The sequence below is a fragment of the Lagopus leucura genome, unplaced genomic scaffold (assembly GCF_019238085.1).
Source record: "Lagopus leucura isolate 7727_CA_CO unplaced genomic scaffold, USGS_WTPT01 Super-Scaffold_100002, whole genome shotgun sequence".
In the NCBI taxonomy this organism is placed as follows: Eukaryota; Metazoa; Chordata; class Aves; order Galliformes; family Phasianidae; genus Lagopus; species Lagopus leucura.
In genome coordinates, this window is record NW_024962263.1 from 7166446 (window position 1) to 7191112 (window position 24667).

General features: G+C 41.6%; 1 protein-coding gene across 3 annotated transcripts in view; it reads right to left on the reverse strand.

Annotated features, from left to right (window-relative positions):
- Window positions 1-24667, reverse strand: part of PHACTR1 (phosphatase and actin regulator 1) — a 143927-nt gene that overhangs the window by 14812 nt on the left and 104448 nt on the right. For all 3 annotated transcript variants that reach the window (XM_042869714.1, XM_042869716.1, XM_042869715.1), the window contains 2 exons: window positions 7539-7594; window positions 2720-2781 (listed from right to left, as the gene is read on the reverse strand). In XM_042869714.1, the coding sequence (XP_042725648.1) occupies window positions 2720-2781; window positions 7539-7594 (118 nt within the window). The remainder of the gene's footprint in view (window positions 1-2719; window positions 2782-7538; window positions 7595-24667) is intronic.

The window sequence follows — 24667 nt, forward strand, 5'->3', positions numbered from 1 at the left end:
CTGCCAGTGGGACTCCATGGGAGAGAGCATGGGGCAGGACAGATGTGCAAAACCCACCCCTGGACACTCAGGTGGGAGGCAAATATCTCTCCCTCATCTGGCAGGAGGGAAAAAAGTTACTGAGAAACTGCTTCAAGCACTATCTACCTACTTTTTACTCTCTGAGTGGCAGCTATTTCCTATCCCCAGTTAGTTAATTTGGAGTTAGATGAGTCTGAGAGCATGAAAAGTGCTTACAAGTGCAGCTTGCTACAGGCTACCCAACTTCTTAGAGTTTTTTTAGAAATTGCCTGTCCATATGATGAATTCAAGTGGATATTTATTACTGCCTTTAATAAGACATCTAGACCTAGTAAGGTAATTTCAGTTATTACAGCATGTCATGTTACAACTCATCATCCTTATACTGTAGCAAAGTGTGATTGCTGAAGGAATTTTAGGAACAGCTTTCTAATGGATGAGGAAATGAGTTGTACCCTTAGAGCTGGAATCATGCCATCGGAAATTCGGAACAGTAACAATTTCTACAGTGCAAAGTCAAAAGTCTTTTCAGTGGCTTCTCCAGAACCCCTTCTGATTACAACCAGACATGGATACAGGAAGGCAACATGGCATACTTTCCTTACGTTGAATTCACCCTGTGTGCACGTCTGCATGAGAACTCAGTACAAATAGAGAGGTCTGCTGGGCAATGCTCTCGACGTGCTCAATTAAATTTCTGCTTGATCTGAGGTTTAAAATCCTTTGGTAATAAGACTTCAGTACAAATCGACAGAAGGAGCCTGCCTCTCTGCTGCAAACACGACACATCTGGGACATGTTCATGAAAGACAGAGCTGGGGAATAACAATTCTTGCAGGATTCACTAGGCACTTGGCATTTCTAGTTGTCATCTAGCCATTAGCACACTTTATTCACTTCTTTCCTCCAGACATTACTGAGCCTCTGTGATGGTACATTTGGCAGGTGAGAATGAAATTCCTTGTTAGACCAAGCCTGTGGTTAGAATCATCGAATCACTAAGTTTGGAAAAGACTGCTAGGATCATCCAGTCCTGGAACAATTTACAACAGTTTAACAAGTAAGCAAAATCAAACAATACAAGTTATGTTGCTACCAACCTTACAAACATGCTAGGGGCAAAAGAAAATATTTGTTAAAGGAAAAAAAAAAAAAAAAAGGCTAAAAACAGCATAGCCTGGAATGTTGGCATGGAACACTGAACTGCCAAGGACCTGGACTGGCTTGTTCCTACTTAAAATAAGACAAAGGAAAAAAACCTTACAGAAATCTGCTGACATTTCAGAGAGCAGTCATGTAGCCTGGGTGTTTTAGTTCAGGATGTAGCTGTGGCCTCTATCTCTAATAGACAATTCATTTGCTATGTACTTCAGCAAGCCCCCACTTGTAAGGCAGCAGATTAGCTATGGGAAGCTTTGTTTTTTATCTACTACAGTTATTCATTAGATGGCGTAAAACTTTGTACTGGATTCCTGTATATGTTTACATATACATATAGAAATTGACAGACTGGTAAAGCAGCACTTCTAGCCTTTGCGCTGAGTTTAAGTCCTACAAAATCTCTGCACTGCAGTTAGGTTCTATGCCTTCAGACAATGCTATAAGGGGATAAGAGCATCTCTACCATTGTTGGAAGGAATTAGCATCTTTAAAATAGTATTATAGCTCTCTGGGCCACATTCTTTGTTCCTGCAGACAAAGGCAGTATCACCCAGCTGGTGTCAGAGAACTCTGCTGATTTAATTGAGAATAAAGTCTGAGATTTTTAAGCATGAAAGAAAACAATCCAGCTCCCTGAATGTAAGCTTTGCATATATATTCACAGTCCTTTTCCTGTCATTATTTGCACCATAAAAGCTTGCAGTCACATATGCCAAAAAGACTAAGCCACCTAAAAGCCTATAGAAGAATGGTGCTGCTCCATAAGCTTGAGTTTTTAGAGGACTTTCTCCTGCTCTGTAGGTGGGAAATAGAAGCCAGTGGTGAAATAAAGTTTACCTGCAATAACAGGACAGACTGCTGGCTATGTATATTGGGACATCTGTAGACATTTACACCAGTCGAGAATCTAAACATGTGTATCTGAAATTACTGTTCTTCAGTTTTAAGAGCAAACGACTTTTAAATGGGAGGAAAACCAAAACCAAACTGTCCTGTTTACTTTGTCCTTCCCTGCTGATCGAAGATTGTACGATTGTTTTCTGCACTACACACCATTTTCCAAGTGCTTCTCTCTATTTAGTTGGAATGCCTCAAGTGGCAATCTCCCCTTCCAGAAAAAGTTTATTTCCTAGTTTACTGCTTTTTAAGTTGGAACTTTCAAATGCAATCAACACTGTTTTAACTTTGCTCTCTCCTTGTAATAGCTTTGTAGGCTATTCCATTTACACAGAGCAGAGTTAGACTGATGCCAGGCTGTGCATCCTGCATAGTTCAAAGCTTCTTCTGTTACGAAGTCTAGACCTTACTTTGGCCAACTCCAAGATGTTCCTGTTAATAGCCTGCACAGCACTTCCCTGCCCTGCCCATGGACTTAAACTCTGTAGCAGAGGTGATGTCTTTTTTTAAAGATTTCTTTCAAGACTGACTTCATTCCTTACTTTTGAAAATAGTGCTGTGGAAAAGAAAAAATACAAACAGTTGTGCAGTAGGAAGAAAGTTATGGTAATGCCATATTAGGATCAAAGCTGCTCCTCACCTTACGTGTTAATCTTCTCTTTATCTCTCGTTTTTCTTCCTGCTCCTCTTGCTCATTCCGGGCTGTAAGAGATATAAAGGAATGTCAAGCTGCAGACTTATCAAATATGCAAAGTGTGCAACAAATAAGCCTGTCCATCAGTATATTAATGTTTCAGGACTTCTCTGATACACAGCATGCCCCCCTGGGACTGGTGGACCTGCCTGACCCATAGCTTCTCTGCTTCTTCACACACTTCATAAACATCTACACAACCTTCCTTTCCCTGTGCTGGTACTCTTCATGTGTGCCACTCTGCCAAAGGGCCAGGCAATGAGCCATTATCTCACTGCTGTGAGGGGTTCAGCTATGATATGGTTTGATTCCGAGAGGTCAACAGCTGAAAAAGAAACATGCGTATAATTTTTTTTCCCCTCTGTGGAATGGAAATGGATAGAAAACTCAGAGTAGGGATGTTAGGCAACATCTGCAACTTCATATGACCTGAGCAGAGTGAAAAGAGAGCCCCCTTCCCTCCTTCATGAGCCTTCACAGCATTGTACTGGAGTGCAAAAACACATCCCAGGAAATCCACTTTTAACAGTAAGCCAAAAAATCACATGCTACAAATTCTCACCAGGGTAAGCCTCAACCATTACCACTCGAGAGGGCAGTAAGATTTGACTACATTACCTTTTTTTTCAATTTAGGAACAGGCTCTCATGCACGTCTTGGCAATGAACTTTACTGAAAGTCAATAAAATCACAGGTTTCTGTGTACTCCACTACTCAGTGGATCCCGCATAGTTCAAAGCTTCTTCTGTTACGAAGTCTAGACCTTACTTTGGCCAACTCCAAGATGTTACTGTTAATAGCCTGCACAGCACTTCCCTGCCCTGTCCATGGACAGTTAGGATCTGTTTTAACTGCTTTGTTGATACCTGAATTGCTCCTTACTAGAATCAAGCCCAAAGGAAAGCAAATGCAACTCAGCTACAAGTACCCTGTGCCCATTGTGTGATTTGGTTTTCACTCAGACAGAACTAACTCAGGCACCAATAACTCTGTAGGGAAGCTACAGAAGACATCCAAGGCCATGTTGGGGTAGGAGGCTTGAACTACATCACTTAAATTCGGTCTAAAATAAATCCAAGGGGAGCAGGCACCTCTGGCAGAATGGTAGTAACAAAATAGGATATACTGTTCAAGCAACTGTGTGGCAAAGTCACACAACAAGCAAGAAGGGCTGGGCGCCAGTTTTTTGCTGTTCAGGACAACAGAGAGCCACTCCAAGGTGATTGCTCACTGACTTCATCAGGACTGGGAATTCTCCACCAAAGTGGACAAAGAACCCACCAATAGTTTGCATGATGGTTTATAACACACCCATTACCTTTAAATGCCATTTTCCCCAAAATACTGCTTGCATTGTCTGGAAGAAGGAATCTGATATTGGAGCCGAAAGATTAGAAGACACCATGGGCTTACCAATAGGTTTTTAAATGGTAACTAGAATACCTATATTGTTACATATACTTTTATCTTGCAATGGTTTCTTTTCCTGCTGGGCTGGATTCTGGATTAGCAATTGCTCTTTCAGCAGTTTTTTTCTTCCCGTTGTGTCTCAAATTTGGAGAAGCCAGGACTGCAAATAGCCACTCACAGAAGCACAGCCACTAATAAATCCTTTAAGATTAAGCCAGAGAGAACGCTAAATGGAGTCCACATGGTGCCTGGGCAGCACTGAAAGTATATGAGGGGTTATGCATAAACTGAGTCAAAGTGGTTCACTTTTGTACTCCGCATACAATGCTTTTCTTTTCTCCTCATTTCTCAGCCCATTTACCCACCTTCAGAGACAGCCAGGCAGGCTGAAAACCTTGGTCAGGAACAAGCTGGGAAGTAGGAATACATTCTCCTCTGAAAACAGAAAGTACTGTTTCTTTCATTTCTATTAAACAGTGCTGATCTACAGAACTGTTGCTTTATTTTATGTATTCAGGAGATGCTCTGTTTCTTCAGGGTTTACTGGGTCACAGTTTTCAGGCCTAATTTCTGTGCTAGTGTGAAATGTCCCCTGGCACATTCTGAGACCATCAGACCCCATCTACCCAAGTTTTTATGAGGAATTCATGCAAGCTTCATGTGCCAGACTGACAAGTGAAGTATTTGTATCCATCACAGAAGTTGTACTGGGGCATGCAGGCATCCTTCCTTGTAAACTAACATGGCCTGCAAGTACTAATTTCAAAAAGAGTAGTTTAGTCTTCACACTAACCCTACAGGTCTGTACTTCTCTGCATTGTGTGCCTTTGATTTCATTAGGAGTCACTGCCTTGGGTGCATGTCAGTGAAGGGCTGGTCAAGCACATGTCCCCCTGTTCTCAGTTTCTTTGCTGTGGCTGCTGTAATCTTACTGCTGCTACAAGCAAGTAATGGATTCTTGTAATTTAACAAAGACAGTACTTTCATAAGTGTCCCTGCAGCATGGAGCTTGGAAGGGATCACTTCACTTATAGGGAATGGATGCACATCTGCATTTTGCCTCATTTCTTCCCATCACAACTGGCAATAATGCAGTTACACATCACAGGAACAAAACAATACTCAGTACGACAACTGCATCAAGGAAATGTCAGCTTTAACTGCAGAGGAAATCCTATTTACTTCATCTGGGAGAAGGCTGGGGTTTCTTTTTGGTGTGTGCTGTGAACTGGGCTTTTGCAAACAACTTGAGCTGTTTACACAGAGAGTTTGAAGTCTTAATTATTGCATCCCATGTCTCTTTCTCCATAGGCTTTACTGCATCTATCAAAATTCTCAGAAATCTAGGGAAAGGAAGAAAGCAATTCTGTACTGAACAGACACTATATTTACTTGTTTAAGAGTAGAATATTATTTTATGTATTTTTTTAAGTTGTGTAACTATTTTTAAATGTTTGTCCTGTTGTGCTTCACCAAAAATTAAGATGCCATGGGAATACCATCTTAGCTTTTCCTGTGACTATGACGTTGTTTGTCTACCTGGACAGACATGGTTTGGGGCAGATGCGTGCTTAAGAATCAAGATTAAAAAATCAATTTAGGAAATAAAAGTATAGTTCTGGATTCACAGCAATATTTTCAGGCACCTTTGTGTCATTTAGGAGCCTCTACTAAATTCAGAAGGAAACTGATGAGGCTCAGAGGATACATTCCCCTGAAAAACGAAACAACTCAGGTCTCTGCGTGGGAGAGATTAGGAAATCTCTGATAGGACCCCAGCTTTGGTCATGTCACTTCTCTGCTTCTAACACTTTATCCAGAGCTGCTGCTTGAGACCCCCCTACCTTTGCACAGCCCCTGGCAGCCACAAGCACCAGTGCTAGGGTGGTGTTTACTGGTCACATACCAGTGCCAGGTGCTGCATGGCACGCGCTGCTTCATGCTGGTAGCCAGAGCCAGGATGACAACATGAGCTGCTGACAGAATTGCCCTCTGTCCCCATTAGCCTGAGCTCATTGTTGGGCATGTTGCAGGTTCCCCCTCCTCCAGCTGTCCTGATAGCCTCCGTCCCAACGCAATCACAGAGGGACGTGCCACCAGTTCCCCAGTTTCTGCCCCCTTGAAGACTGAACTCCGCCAGCTGCTGGCACAGGGATGAATAGTAGGAGCATGGCTATCACAGGCTAACACAAAGAAATGGCTTTCCTGGCAGCCTTGGGCTCCCTGCACTCTCTTTGCTGTTTACTCTTTGCTCCTCTATTTGCACTGATAGTGGTGTCTCTGTCTTCCCTTGTCTGCCATGCACGACAACATGAACAGATGAATAACACACTGGGAGTTTGATTCTGAAAAAATTTAATCAATCATTGCTGCTAATTTCCAGAGAATCTGTCTTTTGCTACCACACTTCTATGATTCTGTGCAAGTCTGTAGTTTGAACAACAATAGAAGATACACAACGGACCAACCTATGATGCTCTTTTAAGGTACCATTTAGGGATACTTTTGTCTGTGTTCATTTTCAAAATTTTCCTGGAATGAAGGATTTAACAACTTAAAAAAGGAAGAAACTGTTTATTCAGTTCCCTATTTCTGAAGTACAACAATAATGAGATGAACAGATTTGTGTTCCTGTTAAAAATCAAACACTTCAGTGTGAGTAATGAAATGCTTTTTTTTTTCCCTATTCATTCACAAGATTATAACGTTTATGCTAGACTCAGTCCTGCTTCTCTTGGAACTGGTGACAACAGATCTAGTAACATAACTTATCACAGGCTCTCCAAATGGTAGTCTGTCTCTTTAAAATATACTTTAATGATCTGAGGATCTACCGGTGAGTTTTTGGCTGATGTAAAGGAAGAGTTTCAGGGGAACATTTCACTGGAATTATCCCAAGAAACACAGGATTCTTTTTTGAATTAAATAAAGGCTCCACCTAAGTCTAGATTGCTGTGAAGGTTTTTAGCAAAACTCATCAAGCCATGCTCTAATGGCTTTACCAGCTTATAATGGGATGCTCATATCCGTGTGAGAGCAGCACAGAAAGGCTTTTCAGAATGATCCTCTGTTGGGAACAGGACTTGCAAAAAAGATTCAGGGTTGTTTTTTTTTTCTTTCCCAAAGGCTGTTCATTCATGTGTATTTACTGACTACAATTTTAATGAATTATTTCTGCAGCTCTGAATGTTGCTGCAGACTTGCACACTTACTTGCATTTATGATGCACTTTGTTTTTATTCGTGATGCACATATGGAATAGCCGATGTTTTATAAAAAGAACCCACACAATATAAATCTAAACTAATGCAAACTAGCTGGCTTCAGATTCAATGTCAGTAGTATCAGGACTTACGTTTCAGAATGTTCCTCTGCTCCAATTCTTCAGCTGTTGGCCTCTGGCTCAGTCGTCTGCGAAAAAAGTCCAAGATCAGTTTCTGGACCATATCACATCCTCCTCAGCTCACTGTCTTTGAGAGTTTTTTTGAGGTGTGGAAGGCGGAGCAGAAAGTGCCAACGCTGCTCCATTATGCACTTGGTGTGCCTGGCCCATGCGTGACACAGACCATGCTTCACTTTTGCAGTTTCCTCTGTGTTCAGCCCATGAAAGACGAACTACGTTATGTCATCTTAGGCACAGCACTCCCACCCCTACCCCAGGCAGAGCTGCTGGGAGTTAAGCTACACAGATGTCTTCACTTAATTTCCTTCCTCCCATGCCTGCTTCCTGACTCGCACAAGCACTTCTAGCTGAGACCCTGCTAACCCTCTCCCTGCCCTCTTGTGAGCCTCCAGGCTTGTCCAAACGGCATCTGAACACAGGCAGCCTGCAGAAAAAACAAGGGACAGTTTTGGCAGTGCTGAGGGCAGAACAATAGTGGCACTCCTCCTCCACAGCTCCACTCCCCTCCTCCTCTGGTGGCTTGTATTAAACCTTACAGCGAAGATCAGCATAACTTGCTTGTCAACCTGTAGGACAGATTCACAACCAATGCAATCTAATTACAAACGGAGCCCTGAGAGCAGAAACAATCTGAATATTCAGAATACAAAGCAAAGCAGAAAAGCACAAAGGGATCTTGGGGAAAACAAAGAGAATCACTACAATGACATCAGAAGTCAACACTGTTGGGCCTGCTCCTGCTCTCACCAGGCTCAATGGGAGTTTTGTCAGTGCTGCCAGTGACAGGACATCCCCTTCTCATCCCTCAGGCATAGTCATTCAGGGAGGTACTGATAGGGGCAGACTTCAGAGCAGGGGATCATGTCTGCACCAGATAGTTCAATCCCCTGCTTTGTTCAGCAGCCTCTGGACTGACCTCACCTGGTGCACAGGGCTGGAACGCATGGGATGGGCAGGAGCCTCACCTTCTGTATGAAGGCAAAAGTTTGGGTAACTGATTTTACACAGCCTGAAGATTTCTGCTGTCAGAAAAGATTTCAGCTGTACTGCCTTTGGGGCCATTTTCCATCACTAAGTCAGATCATGGCCCTATTCCAGTGCAGAATTTGGAGTGACTGGTTTTGCCTCTTTGCCATGGCAGATCAATCATGTACCTCACTTGAAAAAGCACTGATAGGGACAGAAACTTGACATAATTCAGAAGTAAGGAACACCTACAAAGTACATTGAAGATGAAAGTACTGTTCGAATGCTTGCTATTACCATCTTTAAGATACAGCAGCTGTTGCTAATGGAATACTTCATCTCAGTATTAAGAAGAAATTAAAGCTATTATATTTCTATCAGCAGTTGAGAATCAAAGAGAATAAATTGCCAAGTTTAGGTCCACTAAGAGTTTCTGCAGAAACCGAGTTATATGAAGCTTTTAATCCACCACACTGTGATGTTTCTCAAGAGGAAGCATCACGTGAATGTTCAGGACAGACTCCATCCACCCAGTGTGCAGCGCTTCTATAGAAACAACACAAGAAATGCAAGGAGACGTCAGTTTGAAAAGGCTTCCAAAAAACTCCTCCTCTTCCAGAAAAAAAAGATGATTAAAAGACTCAGCCAACAGTTTTTGTCAAGAATGGACCATTTCGAACAAAAGGCACAGGTTTTGTCTATCTACATGAATGATTTACATAAAAGACCACGTCTTCCATGTATATATTTCTCAGTAGCTGCCATAAAGTAGATGAATTTAAACAAAGTTTGTACTTCACTTTGTCACTGCTTCTACTCTGAGGTGAGTGATTTCCTCCACGTGTGCCCTACACATGTATCCCCATCTTCTGTGCAGCTCAGAGACCTACACACTATGCAGTTCTTCCCTAAGATGCCCAGTAGGAGGTCTAGTGAAAACCAGTCAGAAACACCTGTGTTCCCCATCAAGAATCAAAGCATTTTACGGATGCCATAAAATACCCTTTTCAGGCTGCGATGTGCTCCTGCCTCAGTGATGACCACTGTTCTAAAGGCATGAAGTCACGTGGCAAAAAAACCATGGTATTTTTGGTAGATGCAGTCTAGAGATCAAGAGCTCTTGATTTTCATGGACTGCTGCTACATTCCCATTTTCACCTCATTTTGGCTTGACTGGGCCTGCTCCCTCATTGTTTGTTTCTCTGATGAGTGAAACAACCCCTTCCCCAGTCCTTCTCATCCAGGCTATCACAATTATTTTTCTTGTTCTCCTGCTCTTTTCGTTTCATTTCTTTTGCTTCCACAGTGACTTCCATCCCCAAACTATCTTTGAACTCTACAAACTCCACAACCTCCTCAGAAAAGCCATCTTTCAGTTTTTACTTTTTCCCTCTTAACTTTTGGGTTTGCCATAGGTTGGGCAGCTGTTAACATTTTTGAACATCTCACTGCTAGGTACTATCCTATAATTAAATAAATGTTGGCAGCTCTTGCTTTGTTATGTGGCTGCAAAGATAGATTTTTTTTTTCCACACCTAATTTCCGTGTACCATCTTCAGTGCACTGTTGTGATCTTAGCAAACAGTAGATGTGATAACTCCACTCTTTGTCTTTCCTTCCTGTGTTGCGCAGAACAAAAATGTTAACAAAGCCCACCTAGATTGCAGAGGCTGATTTCAGAGGTTTGATTGCTGGATTGCTGCTGTGCCTTCCTTCATTTAACATCACAGGGGCTGCATGAGGCTGTCAAGAGGCCAGAGGTCAGGAAACAAGTGTCTAATTAGCAGCACAATCAGAACAAACAGGAGAAAAAGGAGGTGAGAAATGATGTGGCAGACCTCCTGCAATAGCAAATAAAGGAACTGCTTATTAAAACTATCAGAATCAAGTGGGATGCAAGTTATTGATCAGAATGGGAACTATGTTTTGTGGAGCTGCGGGAGTGCAGATATCTGACCAAGGAAAAGACAGGCCTCAGAAAGCACCAGCTTTTCAACAGTTCTTTCTGTACTTAAAGACCTTCATGTAAACATGCTTAACCATGTGTGAATATGCCATGCTTTTTGTTTTGCAATAAACATCAGGCATTCAAGACGGCAGGGAGGCATGCTGCTCCTTGTGCTCTGCAATGTGTTGTCTGTTTTACACTTCACACGTTTTTGTGGTATTGTTAATAGTGGTTTTATGAGTACACTGATAAAGATTTCCCTACCAAAAAATAAAAAAATAAAAAAATCAAACCTTCTTGAGATTTCTGTTGACATAAAGGAAGCCTTGTTAAGATTTCACTGAAAATATAATACTCAAATGAGATGTCAGTGAAAAATAAAAGTTTGCTCAGATTTATAAAAATAAACGATGGCAAACTAATTTTCTGAATTAATTCCCTACAGGATCAAAACACACCACAGGCTTTGTGCTAGCACTATACAGTGCTCATTTCTTGGTAAAAACTTTGCTGTTTTTATTTCACTTCCATTTTTTTCTTTCTGCTTTGTTGAACTTGTTCTGGTTAGGGCTGAGCACGTCATGGTGGATGACCAAGAGTTTGGGGGCATGAGGAACAATCGCTTGCAAAGTATACTGCCCTCAATTTAAAGTATTGGCTGGTGGGGACGCAGTCTCTGCAGGGAGTAAGGAGGACAGACAGCATTTTCACTGATGGATGCTACTGCTTGGAGCCTGAGAATGGGAAGTTCCTGCTTAATGCAACAATGTGCAATAAAAGGAAATACTGGCTGTACACCTCCCCAGGCAACACCAAAAACTTAAGAGTTCACACAGTGATGCTTAGCCTGCTCTGCAGTGTAGTCATGCCCAGAGGGCTCTCAGGACAGTGGCCACCTATCTGCAGAGCCCTTCTGTCTGGTAATACTTCTGAAGCAAGGCACTCCTGACTGCCCCCTGACTAACAGTCACGGTTTTTATCTCCACAGTCTCTTGCAGTGCTGTGCATGAGTTCAGAGAAAGACTTGGTTAATGTCATTCATGTATGGTGCTGGGTTGGCGGTTTTTAGATCTGTAGAATTCCTCTTTGTCTCTTTTCAGAGAGCAAGAACATGTAAGAGCTTACAACAGGGTCATCTGTAAGTATAAGAACCGGATCCTGAACATGGCTTGCTGGAAAATGACACCTCATTTAGCTGCCAGGCTTGTTAACTCCAAGAGTCTGCAGATACAAGAGGCAGAATTCAACAGCTCTCCAGTGCTTGAATGGTGACATCTGGCGGGCATGACCTTTGAGCAGCAAACAGGTCACAGGTGGTCACAACACGGCATGCAGAAGTATAGAGAGGTGCCCACAACACCACCAACACATTCTGGAGCTCATCCATGCTCACAATCTGTTCCTACGGTATAAGTCACCACGACATAAAGTAACTTCTGAGTGCAAGGGGTTATATCTTCTGGAGTAGCTCTTAAATTAATTCTCTAGAAGCAAATCTTTTTACTTGAGTGCATCTGGGTTCATACCACCCTAGAGACTGCTCTAACAGGAGCTGGGCACATGAGAAGGAAGCTGCTACAAAGAACTACTTGTCGCATAGCTCTTTACTTGGCGTAAATGAGCACAACTGAAGCCAGCAGAGCTGTGCTGATTTAAATCAGCTATATAATTCAGCATGAGGAAAATTCAATGGCAGTAAAGAGTCTTACTATTGCTTAATTTAGCATGCCTTTCTCAATAATAGTGCTGATAGCAAAGCAATATTGATGAAGGATAACTTACCAGGGGCTCTTTGTACTCCCATGACAAATGCAGAAAATTGGAAGATGAAAATGGATGTGAAGAAAAGCTTTTATTTGCTCGTGACAGTTAACTGTTAGCAAAGGGCGAGAAAAAAAATGACCTCCTTTCCTTATGCTGCTGCACAATGAGCAAAAAATATCTGTAAGCTCAGCAGCTCACCTTCTCTGAACTGTCAACCCAGATACTGTCAGCCAGACTTAAGAGTCTACAGAAAACTATCTTTCTCCTAACAGGATTTATAAAATGGGATTAACACAGTTTTATCCATCAGTGAATGAGCTGAAGGGATATTAAATAGAAAATCTCTATCCAAAGAGGAAAACGTAAGACTTCTACACCATTACGATTTTTGTGCTAGACTCCATTAAGATGTAGGGTAATTTGTGGGATACATTATCTCCTCCTTTAAGCTCTCCTCCTCGTGTGACAAGTCTCTAGGTATCAGTCATGGTAACACTCTTTATAACTGTTTTTCTTGAGAAATTAAGGCAATAAAACCATAAGGAGCGTTTGCCACGACTCAGTTACCATGTAATGACTACTCCTCACTTCCCTGTTGACTCTAAGCATTCAGCCTCTTGGAGACTGTAGTGCTCCTGCAGCTAAAAAGAGGCCTGTGGTCCACTGGTCCAAAAAAGAGAGGTCAGTCCACAGGGGGCAGAGACTCCTGGTCACCCCTAGAAGAAGCACCACTGAGAGAGTCTCAATGAGAACTATTTAGGAAATTTTGGTAGGATGTGCTTGCTTGCAGCAAAAACAAAACAAAACAAAACAAAACAAACAAAAAAACCCCCTGCAAAATATCAGTTGGATATCTAAGTACTTCCTGATGCTGCCTTCGCATCTCAGTTTGTTCCCTGGGCTGCACCACCTGGTCCAGGATAGCTAGAGCTGTCCCATGCTCTGAAGGAGAGAGGTAGCACTTGGGCTTAGCACCTCCTCTGAGTGCACTGCAGGAAACACCAAGTGGTCCAGCACATGAAACAGCAGAATGACAGCTCCTATAGCATGTTTGCAGACATGCATCTAGAAGGGCTGTGCAAGAAAATAACATTTTCAACAAAAAACATTTCAGATTTTAATTTAGGCTTTAAGCAGCCTCCTTCTGCTCCTCAAATCATGCTTATTCCAGACTTCGTTTTGTGTTGAGAAACACAATCAGTAAATACTTTAAATCTCTACCTAGTCTAGATTGCCGTGAAGATTTTTAGGAAAACTTACCAGTACTTTTTCTCCTTATTCTAGCAGCTGAATAGTGGAAAATAAAACCAAGTGGGCACTTTGTCTAAAACTTTTTTCATTCTTTAGCCCTTGTGAATCATTCTAGACTCACTGCTCAATGTATTCTTTTCTGTTTAAGCTGATTGAGGAATTGATTTATTTTGGTTTTGTTTACTCTTGGGAAGATACAAACTCCTCACAAAACAATAGGCTGTCCATATTAGATCAGATTCGGTCTCCTGGGGAAAGAGAATCATGTTCAAAATGTAGATTTCAACAATGCACTGGGCCGAAGTTAAGCTGAAATCTTGTCTATCATATACAGAACACATTTCCATAAATACCTAAAAAAAGCAGGATCATCTTGGTCTGTGAACTCTGCATGTTATGAAATTAAAGGAATGACTAGATAGTCCTATAGTCTAGACTAGATAGTACTCTGAGCAGAAACAGTTATACACCTAATAATGACACATCCAAGTCAGCAATCTTTTGTAAGATCAGAGGAGTTTCCAGAGAATCTTCCTTTACAAAAGGGACTGTGGTATCACAATGCACAGACCTGCTTTTCACCAAGGAATTATCAGTTTCTTATTGTTTTCTCAAGATAAAGCCATGCATTTCCAAAAATTCAGACTTCAGCTCCTTTTTCAGTGATACTAACTGCAAAATGGCTACTGATATCTTGAACAGTGCAAGAGCACACAAGATAGTCGCACAACTTGAGTTCTAAAATGGAGCTTCCTCTGTTTCATTATCATATTGTTTCATTATCATCAGACCTTTTAGCCAAATGCTAGCTGCTCACATAAAATACCACCATAAAAGTTTAATTTTGAAAAAGGGCACGGAGGAATTAAAACAGTTCTACCATATGAGCTTTGTAGCATTAGCTCTCAAATCTCTTATCCCTAACCCCAACAGCAGAAGTCCAACAACTGTAGTAGGAAACAAAGAATAATCTTTTTTTTAGAAGAGAGGACTTACTATGTATCTAATTCAAGAATGTATTTTTGGAACAATAAAAATTGGATATTTTTGAGTACTAAAAATGCAGAAGGCAAAAGAAAAAAAACGTTCAGAAGTGGTAGTGATTGTCCTCCTGTAAAGCTTTAAGAAAAGACATCAGCTTCTAAAAAAGTAGTCATACTCAACTGAAAGCTGATTTCACAAAGTGTAATTCACAGTTCAAGGTCAATCCATTAATGACTTGAATGAATAAAACGGCACTGCAAAGATCAGTCTGATTTGAACAGATGTGCTTGTTGTCTATGGCATTATTGCGGCTACTTACTTCTAGAATCTTTTCTCTCTATAGTTCGTGGTTTTACATCTGCGAACAAACATAACAAGTCTTTAAAGATGCATTTTTTAAAGGAAACATTTGGAGGCTAAATCTTAGAAACATTATTTTTCCTTACTCCTCATAAGACATCAAATTTAATATTCTTTTTCTCCAAAGATCAGTGTTTGGAGGCTTCTCCTACTACTTTCTCAGTTTTGAAGTGTAGCCTTTGTACTTGGAAAATCTGTAGAAAGCCAGATCCCATTAATACATTTGTAAAGGTGTCCTCCATTTTCTGTAGCTGAAGACCTAGGACTATCTTAAGGACCATTCAGCCAAACCACAGACCTGACAGAGTCCCAGATCCCTTCACTCTCAACCAAACAAGTTGGATGGTGTTTTTAGAAACTTAGATTGAATAAAGGTGGAGTCTCCCTCTTGTTTCCAGTCCTTGACTGCTTATTCCCATAAAAGTTACTCTTGAAAGTACACTCATCTCCACGGAAAAGCTTAAGTAACAAAGTCCACTTCCACCTTCACGGGTCCCTCCTCCCTGGCTCCTGATGCTCAGGGAAGCTCATTCAAGCAAGGCTTGATACAGGAACAAAACAGTTATTCTTGTACAAAGCCTAGAGATGGGGATAGGAAGCAATTTTTTAGGCAGGAATATCTGTGGGTTCAGTAAAGAGAACTGTAGAGGGAAGCTGAGATGAGTACGGGAGCACAGCCTTATTTCTCCAAACTCCTCTAAAATGCACTGATCTTTTCCTCCTTTGGCAGTTCTCCTTTGAGACACCTACAGCTGTCACAGGCTTACATTTTGCCAATGCTGAGAAGTGGTTGGTGGCTCCAAGGAAGCGCTAAGAGCTGAGGCACATAACAGAAGAACCATCTTTTTTTACACATTTGATTTAGCTAGCATGAAAGTAAGACCTCCTGATGAGCCTTTGTGTCCTACCATGTTGATGTGGTGAATACATACGGAACATGATGATTGTATCTTCATAACCTGTGTGTTAGTAGATATCTTACACTTATGGCACTGTAAGTATGTTACTTACTTAATTAGAAAAGCAAAAGCAACCTATCTTCTAATTTATATAGACACTTGCACAACTGCAATCTTAAAAACACCAAGTCAGAATGAGCTAAAACATGTAAGCAAACAGAATTGCTTGATAGTCCAAATAATCTGTGAATTTAGTGATGAAATTCAATTCAAAATACAAAAAGATGTTGATTCTAATGAAGGAAATTTGTGTGGAAAGTTTTTTCCAATTTGCTGATGGTGGGCCCAACACTTTTATGGCTAACTTAAAGTTTCCTCTGTTACTGCAGCAACTACAGACCTCTCAAAAATGGAAACAAACAGAAAACTTAGGCACTGTGTTGTTTTGTTAAAGTCCACTTTACCAGCATTAGCATGAAGAAAGGCAAGTAAACACTAATGCACAAATCAAATTCATCTCCAAACACTTTGAGTATGGGAATGCAAAAAAAAAATCAACTTACTTTCTGAGAAAGGAATCACAATCTAAAACTCTCAGTGACTCAGAAAATCTACCATACACGAATTCTAAAGAAACACTTTCATAACAGAAGTTGTCAGTACCAGTAATGCAGAACCATAACAATTCTGTTTCTGAAAGAAAGGATGCATAGGAAATAGCATGGCCCCCGTATTTTGTCTTGTTATTGAAGTGGAAAATTCCTCAAACAATTTTGAGAGCTTTAAGAGTGATTAACTATATTGTGTCAGCGACATTTCAGTCTCCTAGACTATATAAAAGGCAGGCTAGCTTATAAAGAGCAGTGAATTATTGCAAAACGTTCACTTGGAGATCGAGAATTAGGCCTGGGTCAAACATTTATGACAAACAGTAAAATTGCCAAAAATTGCATTCCAGCAGGTCAGATGTACAAGATGAGGTCAAACTTGGTGAACAGTTTCAGCTGAGGAAACAGGTTACTAGACACTACTTGAAAGAGTTTAAAAAAGCATTAAAAATACATTGGATAAAATATTTGGTACCGGCCTGAAATTGTATTTTTCATTTTGTAATAAAAATTTAACTCCTCACTGTGCTGTTTTTATTGTTTTCTCTCCCATATTTGTTACTTACTTTGTTCCAGCCGAGTACCAAATGTGAAAAACTCCTTATTCAGCCAACTACAGTAGACAAAACTCTTCTTGCAGTAACTGTGACAGCAATTACAAGCACAGATTTACTGAAGCAGCTTACAAGGCTGGTTCTTCCCAGCAGCAGCATTGCCAGCTGCAGTGCAGATGTCTGGGTCATTCCTGTCCATTTAACAGTCACATCTACATCTGGGCTACCTGCTGATTAGACTGAATCTTTACATGTGTTTTACAACATTGATTTTTTTGTTCACTGCTTGCAAATTCAGTTCTTATCTTTCCAGGTAACTACATGTTTCATCACCTTACCCAGAGATTTTCCTATCCTCTAAATTCCCACCTTGTTCAAGGACACAACCCCCTTCCAGATGGCATATATTTAACACCTTAACTACCACGGTCTATTTCTGCCCCTATGCACTGGCAAAACCCAGAAATATGTATGTGCATATTTAAATGGCAGCATTTCCTGAAACATCAGTGAAAACAAACTGCATCCAAGGCAGAAGAAACCAAGAATGGCTGCTTAAAAAAAAAAAAGGAGACATTCACCTATCTACCCTTTAAAAATACACACTTTAGGAAACAGCATGGCTGTGATTCTGACAAGGTATCAGACACTATCTAATCAGACTTATATCACCATCTTTACATTTAAATCTGGTGGCCTAAAAGCATGATGACAAGTCATTTTTTTGTCTTGGGAGAAGTCTTGTTCCATCTGCATTTTATTCTCTTGCAATTACTGAGATGCGTATAATTACCCTGAGGCTAAATTTGGACCACAAAGTGATAATCCTTTTTTGTTGCTTCATAAGTATTCCACAGTAAAACAAATGGAATGTTATAAAGAAGCTTATTACACTGAATAAGGAATTAGCAGCAGGAATCAATAATCTCCAAAGTAACACAGATCCTCTTCTCAGGCAGATACTCTTTACTTCAAAACAAACAGTATCAAACACAGGAACCAAAACACTTCCAGGGGGATGCATGTGATATGCTGAATAGGCTGCAGTCTTTCTTCTTTTTATGCATAGTGCAACATCAGCTTTTACATTTTTCCCCTGAAGCTTCAAGGGATTGGTTCAATGCCCACTGAATCTCCAGTGTCAGTTTTCCAACTAAGATCAGGTGTGTGTACACATATTACCCAGCTTCCTGAGACACTATCAAAGTAAAAACCTGCTTGACTATCACATTATAGCTGCTGAGGGGAAAGCAGTGGCCTTTCTTTCTTTCTTTTTTTTTGTTTAATTAGAGCAAAGTTGAAGAAACGACCAGCTTACCTCCTCTTTATATAACATGGGAGAGAAGCTCATTCCTGTCTTAAATAAGCCATTGGTTTTTTGAGCTCCTTACTGATCCAAATAGCTTATTCAGGCAGAAGGGCTAAAGAGGGTTATTATTTAGAGTGCTTTGTATGTCAGTTAAGCAAAGTATGCTTGTTGGTGGCTGCTGACAGGCCACAGCAGAGGCCTAGATTTCCCTGCAGGGCACGCTCAGATGACTAGAGATGCCAGAACTGATAAAATTCTGTCCTAGGCATCCGGTACTCTGTTTCCATGTCACTGTCTTGCTTCCTGCACCCCCAGCTGAAGGCAAGGAGAGGGGGCTGAGAACTGGCACAGTTATCCAGATAAAATCCCTTCTGAACATGTACTCATACACAAAATGCTGGTAAAACTGGAGACTGCACTTACTGCTGTAAAAGGCTGCAGATTGGTACTAAAACACACTGCCTAGGATGGTCTGTGCAAACAGACACAGTGTCTGCTTCCTGGTTTTGCTTGACTTCATTATTAAAATGTGCAGTCTCTCATGCACTGGCATTGAGCTCAGCCTCTGCTTCCAGCCTATGTGGGCCAAGGCCATGCAGACTTGCTTTCTGCTTTACAAGCATACTAAATTCACATCTGTACCTTATAGTTTATTGGGTGTTAAGCCCACTTTCATACTGGAGGTTATCTTGTGCTAACAACTTTGCTCCTGCTCTGCATAGCCCAGCTAACAAACACCAGCTGCTAAGAAAGAGAGGGAAGAATGTCTCACAATTACTACAGTGTCAGACTGGTTTGAACAGCGTTACTGGCAAAATGTGTATCAAATACATTTATCTGTCCTACTTCCTATTAGATACATTAGGACATTACTGTATTCTGCACTATTGAAGATCTTTGCTGTTCTAAAGGTAACAGATAGCAGCACTGCAGGCTGCCTGGGACATTTCTGAAAGCAACAATCTCCTTTTCCCAAACAGAGATAGAGCAATAAATTGCTGTTTGTTGTCTCTGGAACAGAAAGCTTGGAAGCAGATTACCTTTTCATTTCAAAATTCTGCTTTGGATAGTCAGAAAAGCTAAAAAAAAAAAAATAAATAAAATGTGTAAAATATACAAAGAATTTGAAAATTCCTTGGAAGTAAAACTGGGAATTTGCAATGGCAGGAAAGGACTGAGGGCATGGGGAAATGCCGGGCTGAGGAAAATGCTTGTTAGAAGTCGAGCATCTGGAGTCGATTTCCATGCAAACACAATGTGTCTGTGAGATGTTCTTGGTTAGAAACTGAGTTCTGGTCATTTTTTCCATGCAGCAAACTATACGGACTTTGCTCTTCAGAGATAACCCAACACTCTCTTGTAACTGAAGTGAGCTAGAGACTTTTAATGTCTGCATGTAATAGTAAGACATTTGTCAGAGCTTGTGACCTGGCTAAATTGTCTGTGTTGGCACAGCCATTGTGGAATAACCTGAAGCAGAATAAAACATTGTAGGGAATTGTATTGGAATAGCTTCACGAGACATACTCACAGTAACCTTAGAGTGGGGGAGAGGGCAGAGACTAAAAATGTGGGAAGGTCTGAGACAGAATTTGACCACTGTGCACTGCCACAGGCACATGAAAATCAGGCAACAATCCTGTACGCTTCAAAAGCCTAAGATGCTGCCAACACTCTAAAGACTTGTGCAGCTTTTTCTGATGCCTTACGTTATCATGTAATCACTGAATGGTTAGGGTTAAAGGGCCTGTTCTTGCAGGACCACCCAGAACAGGCTGCCTGGGACCAGGATCAGATGGCTTATTAGTAACTTTGAGGGAGAAGACTCCGCAACCAGCTCTAGAAACTTTTGCCACTACTCAGTTTCCATCACAGTAAAAAAAAGAGTTTCTCGATGTTCAGATAAAATCTTCTGTGTTTTGATTTGTGTCTGCTGCCTCTTACCCAGCCACTGGGCATCACTGAGAAGAGTATTCTCTCCATCCTCTTTGCATTCTCAGGGATTTATGCACAATGATAAGGACTCTTCTTCTCCAAGCCTCATTCTCCAAGCACCTCCTCTTTCTCAAATGTGAGATGTTCCACTGCACGATCATTTTTGTGGCCCTTTTTTAGAGTCCACCAGGAGCTCCATGTCTTTGTTTTACTGGAGTGCCCAGATCTGGGCACAGCATTCCAGCTGTGGTCTCAGGAGGAGAGGAGAAGGATCACCTCATCAACCTGCTGGTAACACTCCTCCTAATGTTACTCCTAACTATACTATTAGCCTTCCGCACCAGCAAGGACATGTTGCTGGCTCACCTTCAATTTGTTGTTCACCATGATCACCAGGTACTTTCCTGTCAGGCTGCTTTCTGGCTACGTGTTCACCAGCATGCAGTGGCTGTTCCTCACTAGGTACTCACTTGGCACTTCCTGTTGAACTTTATGTGGCTCCTGTCAGCCCATTCCTCCAGCTTTTCCTGTGCCCTCTGGATGACAGCATGAACCCATGCAGCAGCTGTCACTCCTCCCAGTTTTGTGCAGCAGGCAAACTTGAAAGGCCAGTCAATTCATCATAAAAGTTTATCAACTTGGTCAAGCACGACTTCTCTACAGTGATTCCATGCTGACTGGTCTTGATGACATCCTGGTCTTCCATGTGCCTGGAAATGGTTTCCAGGACTAGTGACTCCATCACTTTCCTGGAAAATGAGGTGAGGTTGACAGGCCTGTAGTCCTCTGGGTCCTCCTAGAGATAGGAGGTATGTTTACTTCCAGTCTTAGGGAACTTCTCTTGGTCACCCTGCTTGTTTAAAAGATGATGGAGAATAGCCTTGCAATACCATCAGCCAGATTCCAGCACTTGTAAATGGACCCTTTTAGAGCTTAAACATGTCCAGTTTGCTTAACTATTCCCTGAACTGACTCTCTTCCACTAGTGTACATTTTCCTTGCTCCAGATTTTCCACTCGTCTCTCAGACCTGAGACTCCTGAAGGCAAGCTTTGCTAGTAAAGACAGGAGGAGAAGGCATTAAGCACCTCACCCTTTTCCATGACCTGTGTCATTAGGTGCCTGCCTCATTAAAGCAGTGGTCCCACATTTTCCCTAGCCTTCCATTTGTAAACTATGGCATGAATTTTGACATCTTTGAACAAATTCAACGTATCTTTTGACATCTTCAAACAGATTTGATTCCACTTGGGCTTTAACTTTCCTAAATTCATCCCTGCATGATTGGACAGTGTTTCTCCTCCCAGCTCACCTGCCCCTGCCTCCACCTTCTGTATGCTTCTGTTTTGTGTTCAAGTCTGGCCAGGAGCACCTCATTTATCCATGCAGGCTTCCTGGCATTTTTGCCATTCCTGAGCTTTGAGGAAGTGATCCTTGAATATTAAGCAGGTTTCTTGGACCCCTCCTTCTCTTGAAAGTTCTAACACTGGCCTTAATTCTTAAAACATGAAATGTCAAGTTACAAAGGAACAGAACTCGGAGAAAGGCAAGACATAATGAAAGGCAGGTGGTACAACCAAATCTGAGGCAGTCAGGTTTGCAGCAATGAGTGAGGAAGCTGAGTCAAGTGAGCTGGCATGACTCTCATTCCTCCACTGATGACTTGCATTTCCTCGTGCTCTCTTTACATTTGCTCTAAAATCCTTTAGACAGAGGTCAGCTACTCTACAGTGCCTTGAAACAGAGGGTGGAGGTGGATTTACTAGCACTACTAAACTTTGAGGAGAAATAAGACACAATAAAGACTTAGAACAGAAGACTTAGTCAAGGGAAAGGGGAATAAAAGTATCCCTCGAAAATGTGCCATACATGGTGGATTTTGGAGGCAAAAATCAGACATTTTCACTGCTGCAGAGCATCCTTTCAGCTGTCATATTACATTAGAAAACATAATGGGGCCCTGAACGCAATAGAATTAGTGCAGTGTAAAATACTGGCAGCTGTTCTATCTGCAGCAGCATATTAGACTATTCACTGGTCTTCAAGAGAAGATGAAATTGATAGTGGAGTATCACATAACTTTACAGTATTTGTCTCAGAATATATGACTACCTGAAAGAGAGAAGTGTTAAGGAAGACCGCAAAGTGTCAGGAACAGGAAAGGGAAGGAGTTTCTGGGATGGTTTAGCCCCTGGGACATCAGGCACCTGTTTCTCTAAGAGTAGAAAAGGAGGTTTTTGGAGCATCTGGAGAATGTTTTGATGAGAGCATTCAAGAAGGAACTGAACTCTTAGTCTTGAGTGATATGCAGATGAGATAAGTTGAACCTAGCTGTAAGCCTGGCTCCAAACAAACTGACTCCTGCCTGGCAGGCTGTCTCCTTTTATGGAGAAAGCCTGGATATGAGAATGGGGAATTCCTTACACTGGGGCAGAGAATGCTTTAGAAAAGGCAGAGATCACAATTCAGGTGATACCATTTCCCAGAGCAGTCAAATAGTCCAAATGCTCATTGCTTACACTGCTTTGGGCTTAGCTGGAGGTGGATGAGCCGATTGGGCCACAAAAAAACTTTCATGGCAGATGGCCCAGAACCTTTCCCTGCAGCTTCTGCAAAGACCTCCTGAAGGCAGTATTTACTTGAAGTTTGCATCGCCTGGGATGCTCCCCAGCAGGGTCTGGGTGCAACTAAACTGCCACCTGCCAACCCACCAGACGATAAGGGTTCCTAAACATGCTGCCTCTGCATCTCCACTGGCCCTGTGCACATGAAGGAGAAGAGGCACTCATTTGAGCAGAGTTCCCTGGCCCTGCTGAAGGAATGATCTGGCATCTTTGCAGCCTCTGCTGTTCGAGATCAGGGTCTGCTGCTTGCACAGCTTGCTTTTATATCAAAGACAGTTGATTACGAAGGAAAGATGATTTTTGTCATGATTACTGCAACAAAAGGAATTGTGAAGACCTTTCCAGAGCACCAATAAACTCGGATACTCTGCAGGATAAATTGTCCAGCCTTACATTACAGATGCTTGCTCATTTAGCAAATACAATATATTGAATGCTTATTTTATTAATTACTGATTAGCCATCACTGTTCTGCCTCCTGAATTCAGGGATGTCAGTGAAGAACCACGTGGCTGAATTTACCATGGTGCTAAAATATGCATTTGCTGTAGTCTGCTGGTTTGCAAGCTATTCATCAGAAGGGTGAGTTATGAATGTTAAAGATAGCATACTTGGAGATACATTGATGTGGTCTCAGTGATGAGGAGAACACTTCCTCTTCTTTAATGTTATTAACATAAACAGTAATTTTACATGGTTGAGTCCGTGGTTAAAGGATTGACTTTAATCCCCACGTATGGACTGCACAGTGGCTTTGAATTCCACTGCACTGAAATACGAGCATAATTCTCATCTGCACTTACCTTTAGAAGACCAGTTGGAGATTTCCTGCATGTATGCAAAAAGCTCTTCATTTCCAAGTGATCCTTATGCTAATACTATCTATTAGGGAAAGCATGCAAAGTTCAAACTTTGCACCAGGTGTAATGACAAACTAATTAACTAATTAATTTTCTTGGCACTGGTCCATTTATTTATTTAATCTCATATAAAACACATATGTATAACATTAAATTTTATTAACTATATGGTTAGTTGTTCAGAAAGTTAGCTCTGTTTACTCACATACTAAAAGCCGAGTATGGAATTCCCATGTTTCTGCACGGAGACATGACCGTCTATCCAGCAGTCCAGCTTGTGCTCACAGTAATAACCACAGTACACATACATAAGCACATGTATATTTAAAAGCTTGTAAAAGCTTTTAAAAGATGTTTAAAAAAGCTTTTAAAAGATTGGAGACTGGATGAAAAATTGGTTTTATGTGCCTAGCTCCTTAAAGTGGGTTACCAATGTTAATCTCCTGCACATGTACTGTCAAATAGGATATAACAAGGGGAGAAATACAAACAGTAACTCCAGAATCTGGGTATCATTTCCTCTGTCCTCCCCTGCTCTTCCCAGTACATGAAAAACATTGGCATCAGGCTCTCAGGATGGGGGAGAAGCCAGGGAACCCCAGGAGAGGCAGAGAAATGCTTTTGGTCAACATTAAGGAAAGAAGGGAGAGAGGGGTCGGAGTGTTCCTAGCTGCTGTAGCTGCTTACTGGGCACGTGGAAGAGGACAAAGCCTGGCTAGGTGCTTGGTGGTGGAAGGCACCAGGCCCACAGTGGAGCACGTGCAACTCCCAGCTAGGCTGCCCCATTTTTGTTGGTGTATGGCAACTGCTGAGTCACGGCCTGAACCTCTGATTGATCACCTGAGGTGAGCCATGAGTCAGCCAGAGGAGCACAGGTGAAGGCAATTCACCTGTGCTACCAGAAGGGGTGGAGCCAGGCTCCACCCCTCCTGGACCTATTTAAGAGCTGGCTACCAGAGGGGAAGGATCTCTTCTGGAGATCCTCCTCTTTGATATCTTCTAGTGAGCTCAACCCAAGGG